The 7,822-nt window shown below is 33.9% G+C and overlaps 1 protein-coding gene across 1 annotated transcript in view; it reads left to right on the top strand.

Moving 5' to 3' along the window:
- The window catches only part of LOC117181762 (poly [ADP-ribose] polymerase tankyrase-1-like), a 21,699-nt gene extending 17,807 nt beyond the window's left edge, over window positions 1-3,892 (top strand). The window contains exons 2-3 of the mRNA XM_033374729.1: window positions 1,216-3,149; window positions 3,520-3,892. Coding sequence (XP_033230620.1) covers window positions 1,234-3,149; window positions 3,520-3,583 — 1,980 coding nt within the window. The 5' untranslated portion in view covers window positions 1,216-1,233 and the 3' untranslated portion in view covers window positions 3,584-3,892. The remainder of the gene's footprint in view (window positions 1-1,215; window positions 3,150-3,519) is intronic.
- The last annotated feature ends 3,930 nt before the right edge of the window (window positions 3,893-7,822 follow it).

Below are 7,822 nucleotides of genomic sequence, written 5' to 3'. Positions count from 1 at the left end.
TAGCTTTTATGGCTGTTAGAATTACCCTTTTTTTTAGAGCAGGTATACGCTCGAAGTTATAAACCGCACGTTCAGGAGTCATACAAATTCGACTCAAGAGATAAATTTATATCTTCAAGACATAAATTGAAGTCTAGCTCCGTCTCAAAACTGAGACATGCTGAAGTCAAACTTTTCGACTTCAGCATGTCTTGATTGGAGGCAATTCAAGTGGAACTCAAGACGAAGCATTTTTATTCGGGTTCTAGCTAAAAAGACGACTTTTTAAGGAAGACGTTGAATTTCCAATGACAGAATAGTTAAATTCTGAACCAAAAATAGAGTAAAATATAGTAACTTGTCAATTAACAAGAATTAACTTTCAAACAATAATAGTTGGAGTTTCTTACTGGGTATTTTGTTAAAAGCAGGAGAAAAAAACGATACATTCTCCCAAAAAGTGGAGAATAGGGGAATAGTGTGAAATCTGTGATTTAAGAAACTGAAGTTAAAATTCTGCACAAAGTAGCAACTGGTGTTATTTCGGAATATAAATTCTGTCATTCTGCTCTGTTTGATAGGATCATACACTTAGTATGTAGAGTACCCCTAAATCATAACTTTATTATGTCAACTATTAGTAATTATTTATATAAAAAGTTTGCCTACGTAATTAATATGTTAAACATATCAAAAGTAAGTTAAGGAAGTTTTTTTTCAAGTATGAAAGTAACTTTAGTATTTGAACAATTCATCAACACAGTTAGGCTATAAATTCCTAATGATGCATATACAATATAGCATATTAATTTTTGAATGAAACATTAACTTTATAATATTAAATATAGAAAATGATCTTGGATATCTTAACGGAGATGGTTGGAAAAATGAGGACAATTTCAAACACATTCTTTTTCGATGAGCGAGACTATATTTATTGTGAAAGTAAAAAATGAATCGGCAAAATTTCCGACTCTTTCCCGGTTCATTCTGCCATTCTGCTTAGGCAACTTTTACACAAAACGCAGTTTCTAGTTTCAAAAATTCGGGTTTTTCTGTCTACACTCTGTAAGTCTGAATCAGCGATAAGTACACAGAAAAAACAGAAGATAAACTTTACATAGATTTCCGATGAAAGATTCGCTGCAACAAAAATTAACTTTACAGGATAAACTTTAACCAAATATCGGTTCAACTTTCTTTTGTCCAAACTGACCGTTAAAATTATTCTTACAGAAACGGAATATTGTCATCATGGAAACGAGAAGTAGCAGCTCTTTAAATTATGGTATACTGATGAAGAAGCTAGATGTTGTGAAACATCAGATAAGCATGGGAGTTAACGTAAACAAAAGTATCGGGGGTTATTTTCCATTGTTCACGGCTTTTCACGGAAACGATATAAGCATAATGAAAATCCTTATAGAAAATGGTGCTGATGTCACATGCTGCGACCAAAGAGGCATATCTTTACTGCAAAATGCTTTGTTATTAGATAAATTCGATGTGGTAGAGCTTCTTTTAAGAAACGGGGCTGATACCAAATCTAATCCAGAAACTATTGCATTCGAATCAAAAAATATTCTCGATATTCTGATAGAGAGAGCACCCAACTTCAACATTGCTGAAACAAATTTCCCAACTGTATTTCAATTTGCGATTTACCATAACGAAGAGATGGCCTTGAAGATTTTGGAAAAACTCACTGCTAATGATCTGAATATTAGTAATCCTACGGGACAAACTTTGCTCAATACAGCACTGGAATTCCGCAGGACAAAATTGGTTCCGAAGATGGTGGAAATGGGCGCTGACGTAACTGTATCAGACCCGAACAGTACAAATCCACTGTTAGAAGCAGTAATCCATAACGATTTGGAAATAGTACGACTTTTTTTAGACCATGGAGCTTCTCCAAACGTCACTGGTGTTTCTAATGTTCCTTTGATTGAAGCAGTAATAAATGGGAATTTTGAAATGGTCAAACTTTTATTAGAACGAGAAGCAAATGTAAATGAAACTGATTTCGAGGGCAGATCGTCACTTGATTGGGCATGTTATCCTATCTACAGAAAGCAAACTGAAATATTTGAATATATTGATGTATTCGAATTTAAATATGATGATGAATATATTATTTGTAATAGTAATGAAATTGAGGAGAGTTATTATAAGATAATTCAGATTCTTATAACTTCAGGTGCAAGCATTAATATGCAAGACCTTTGTGGAAGTACAGCATTGCACAAAGCTTGCGAGCGAAAAAAGCTGCAGATCGTGCAGCTTCTACTGAGAAGGGAAATTAACATTGAGCCTTACTGCGATGAGAGATGCTCTTTTTTTCATTCTCAAAGCAAAGATGTTTGGGATATCACCGAATTGAAACTCTCCAGCGACATACCAATGGAAAAAAACCAGGCCGGGAATTCCGTTTACTATATGGAATCAGGATTCTTACTCGCACACCTTCTTCAGCTATTTTTACTTTTAGAAAATGATATTAATGTAAATATCACAGATTCAGTGGGAAGAACTCCGCTATACTTTGCTGCCAAAAATGGCTGCAGTGAAATCATAAAAAATTTGCTGAAGTATCAAGCTGATGTGAGTTTTTCTGAACAATACTATGACCGTTCAACTCTTCATGTGGCGTTACATCATTATTATGGTAAACATGATTATTTTGATTTAGAACCAGCAAAGCGAATCGTAGAAAAGCTAGTGATTAAAGAAGCTGAGGAACAATATGTTTCTAAAGAAGATTTAAATTTAATGAATGGCGATTTGCTAAGCAATCATTATGCAGAGTGCAAAACGGAGATTGCGAAAATGAAGGAAAAAATTACAGATGAGAGTTACATCTGCTATTATGATTTCCTCTCGAATGACATCAAAAAGTTTGCAAAAATAGCTAAGAATCCATCAGTGATGCTGTGCATGAAATATGGGGAATACAAGAAGGCTTTTCCGATTTATGAATACCTTTTAGAAAGAACAGTGCATTTGGCTGAATTGCGGAAAATGTTAATCCAAGTAAGCGAAATAACTTTCCAGCATCTGATGATAAAGAAGAAGTTGCCGAAACTCCCAATTAGTATCATTGAAGATATGTTGGACTACCTCGGAGATCAAGATCTTCTACATTTAATAGATGCTGCAGTTCCAGAAAAGTATGTTTTAAGAAATAATTTTGCATGAAAATTGAAACATTTTATAAGTTTAAAAATATTTTACTTTATACATTATTAACTCTTTGCCAAAATCTTTAGAATTATTTTTGCGTCGCTGAGCAAAAAAACGATATTCAAAAATCTTCAGAATCTTATTGATTTTGGTATCCGCATTATTCAAGCATAAAGTGTTACATTATATTTATTTTCATTCTCGAAAGTAATTAATTAAAGTTTCCAGAGGTTTCAGTTGTATGAAAAATAATTTAGACGTATAGTATTTGTTTTAAACATGATTATAGACTGAAATTTGTTATTCTTGATTGTGTCTTAAACACTATAAGTGACTAAGTACAATATCTTGTTACAGCGCAACTTTCATGTGCACCCGTCAAGGATTGGAAAATTTGGACGCATCTCATTCCCAAATTTAATTTTTAGGAAACCAAAATGATTAGAAAGACAATCAACGAGGATAGGAATTAATTTGTCTTGATGAATCGTTTAAATAAATATGAAATTTATGTTCCCAAACTAAACGAACTAAGAAAGTACTAAGAATTATACTATATTTTTTATATAGTTACTTTCACCTTCGTGGTAAGATTATAACTATGAGAATCATATTTCCACAAAGTAAAACAAGAAATTTAATTTAATATATTCAAAATAAGTAATGTTACCAACTGTTCAAAAATTGTATATCTTCATATTTCTTGAATCATTAATAGTACTTTAAATTCTAAATGTGCCTATTTTAAATTTAAGAAGTTCAACAATTTTGTTGTTTCCGGTTAGTGCACACAATTGGTCACATAAAAAGTTAATTTAAATGTATTGAATATTGAACATTCCTAAAAGTAAAACTAAGAACCCAGCGGTCAAATTTGGAAAAACACCATAAAATGTTCCTATTGTAATTTTTAAAAAAGATAAAAATTTTCATAAAAAAGAAAAAAAATTTCTTTTTTGACAAAAATAAAAAAAGAGGGAAAAAATTAGAAGGCAATCAACCAAATCTCCTTCTTTCTCGTTTTTATTTCTTATCTCTTTTATTTTTGTCTAAAAAAATAATTCTTTTCTTTTGTAGAAATTTTTTTATCCTTTTTTAAATGACAATAGGAACATATTACGGTGTTTGTCCAAATTTGTTCGTTGAATTCTTGGTGTTAGTTTCAGGAATTCTGCATTTAAAGCTACCTTGCATTATAGGTTGCATCTAACTTAAAAGCAAACATATTGTTATGTAAATTGTAACCCACTGTAAATTTGTAGCAAAGTAAATAATAACAATTGATGATATTTAATTATCTTCGTTTTAAGCTTATTTCATTGACAAAACTAGGCTCATTTTTCAGTCTTCAGAATTCTGAAAGCCTTGGAAGAGTAATAATAGATTTTACAGGCTGCTTCAGTCGTATTTTTCAAATAGAGTGAAACTCTCCAATAGCCCTCCCTTCTATAGCTCTTCAATAATTGAGGCCGCGCCGCATGCAGGTGCAACAGGTGCTGCGCGGGATCTGCGGCTGTCACTCAGGCGAGCAGTTAGGCATGAACAAACTAAAGCCGAGCAGCCTATAATGAGTTAGTTGCAACCCACCGACAGCCCCTAAATCGGCGCTACAGAAGAGGTTCACTGTAGTTAATTTATTTAACGCCATTTTTTTACTTTTCAAATGAATATTGATTCCAAAAATGATGTTAAGTAAAATTTTCGGACATATGGTATGTTCTTACATAGTAGTTACTATTAAAATCTAAATCCAATAAAACGCTAACCTCACTTTTATTAAGGTCCACAGTTGTTTCATTTTACCAATTATCTAATTTAAGAGACTTTGCGATTTTATGAACACAACACTTCTAATATTAGTTTTCATGCAATGACCTCGGATATAACAATACCACGTTTTATAAATATTTATTGGTATATTTTTCATTTTTCAGGCACGGTGAGATCCTATTAGAAAATTTAATTGTGCCTAACGTGCCGAAAAAAACGGTCTCGGCACATTTGTTTTAAACCATTTTAGCAAAAAAAAAACGTCAAATGAAAATCCTAGCTGATTGTCCTAAGAAATGGCACTAAATTAAAAAATTCAATTAAAATTTATGTTTATTTCAAATACTTTTCTTGAAAAAATATACATAAGTATTATTATAAATTATGAATTTATACTTTTTTATATAAATACTCTTAGCTTTGAACCGAATAACAATAAACTTCTTACATTTTTGTTGATTAATTACCTATCTTTTATGTATAAGGATAAGGAATAGATATCTCTATAGAAATAAATAATTATAAATATATAATAATAATAATAATATATATCCCTACCGAAGGGGTTTTCACATTGGTGTAGCGGTAGGGCTTGAACTTTCCTCTCATGACTTTGACGTCTATGTTGGCGGTAGCACTGCTACTGACAGGGTTTCCCATGTCAGGCTGATAACGAAGAGTGAGAGGGACTAAGAACACCAAAACCCATAAATTAAAAATGGAGAGTATTTTAAAGTTTTTAAAACGCTTGTCGCTTCCGAGGATCGTCTGGGCTTCCCTGGAGGCACAGCTTGCGGGACGGTGGCGATGCTGAGCTGCGAGATGGTCAGGCAGATCTCACTAATCAAACAGCTGGCCAGCAAGAACATCTACGACAAACGGTAAGCAGTGGAACATCAACTGTGCCTGCTGAGGATGCGTTGGCTAGCGTTAGCTTTTTGAAGCCAACTACTTCGACAGAAATACCGTGGGAGAGCATCAAGTGGGATACCACTATGAAAGAGGAATTGGTGCAACTCTATTACGAAAGTGCGAAGTTTGAAGTTTGATTTTGTTTGGAAAAACGACGGCAATGAACATCAGTTAGAGGAAGCCGAGTCATGCGGTCAACCAGGGGCAATTGATGTTCTTCCTCAACCTATTGATGATCCAACACAACCACATCCACCAGAAATGGATGGCCTTATACAACCGGAGGCAGAAGCAGAGATTCAGTAACCAAAAAAGCTAAGAAAATGGACATAACATATGAACAGAAATGTTATGCGCCTTTATTTTTTAGCAGAAAAATGTGAACAAAGTTTGAGGAAAGAACATCATAGACTCTTCTTACTTAAATACGCAGAGCTAGCCACAAAAATAAATGAGTAAAATCTGGCAGATCAAAAAAGCTCAATATCTGTAAACAGATTGCTTTATGCTATTGAAATAGCTATTATCAGAACCACATCCGGATATTAGTAACGCTGATGTGGATAACGAAATCCCCCAAAAAACTACAAAATTATACAAAATTTGCCCACGAATTATTGACTTTCTAAGTTATGCGATGAGGCTCTGCGATACAAGAATCAAGTATTTCGACCATGGACAACTAAGGATAAATAGATCAATACGTTTTATGATGGGTATATTTCAAGAGGACTCCATCAGTGCACTATGGTTCTGTTTAGCGTTGAACCCGTTGATCGAAACACTAGACAGCATGTCTCATGGGTTCAGAATTCATGACGATTCCCGAGTGAAAATTCTTCGCCTTGAATTTCCCTCAATCAAGACATGCTGAAGTCGAAAAGTTGGACTGGAGCATGTCTCAGTTTTGAGGTAGACCAAGACCTCAATTTATGTCTTGGAGAAAAGTTTCTATGTCTTAAAGACATGAATTTATCTCTTGAGTCGCATTTTTATGACTCCAGCACGAGCGGTTTATAACTTCGAGTGTATACCTGTCCTAACAAAAAGTTTCATTCTGACTGTCATAAAAGGTAATCTTTGTTAATGGTTAAACAATCTTGTATATTTTTATGCAATATATATATATATATATATATATATATATATATCCAATCAACTTATTTACGGATTTTCATTTACGGATTTTCATTTCATTACGATACAGGACAAGGTTGTCAGCACCAGGAAATATCGCAAATACGTGTTACATCAAGACGTGGTTGAGCGGTGGCGATTATGTGGAGATACCAACGAATCCATCTTGCATATTATTGATGTCTGTCTCCTAATGGCTCAGAAAGAATATACGAATAGACATAATGATGTAGTGGGCATCATACATTAACAGCTTCCCCTAAACCTAGGACTCTTAAAAGAATAGATGCCTTTCTATAAATATATTCTAATGTCCGTTTTAGAAAGCGAACATTACATCTTATATTGGGATGTTACCATCCAAACGGATCATTACATCCAGGCCAATCGACCTGATATCGGGATGCGAGAAAAAAAAGGTGGAAGAGTCTACATCATCGACATTTCTTGTCCACTTAACCGAAATTTGCAGTGAACCTATACAAACAAGATTCACAAGTATAGAGAGTTAAGGCATAAAGTAGAGACCATATGGAGGAATTTGGATTATGCATCTATCCATCCCATTGTCATTTCGGCTATAGGCAATATGTACGCAAGATGCACTGAAAATCTTGAACATTTCGGAGTCAGTAGGCTATTGGCAAGCGACTAAAAACCTGTGGAGTGGCAGATGGTAGTTCTAAGAAAGCATATAGAGGTGATTGTAGTCACCTTCAACGCTCGTGACCGCTCGTAATTGTACACCTACAACATAATCGCAGGAGGTTTCAAGCATTTTATTAAATGTACTTATAACACTCCAATCTCAACAGTCACTTGGCTTAGTCCGTGGCTATGA

The sequence above is a fragment of the Belonocnema kinseyi genome, chromosome 10 (assembly GCF_010883055.1).
Source record: "Belonocnema kinseyi isolate 2016_QV_RU_SX_M_011 chromosome 10, B_treatae_v1, whole genome shotgun sequence".
Lineage (NCBI taxonomy): Eukaryota > Metazoa > Arthropoda > Insecta > Hymenoptera > Cynipidae > Belonocnema > Belonocnema kinseyi.
This window is presented reverse-complemented; position numbering and strand designations above follow the sequence as displayed.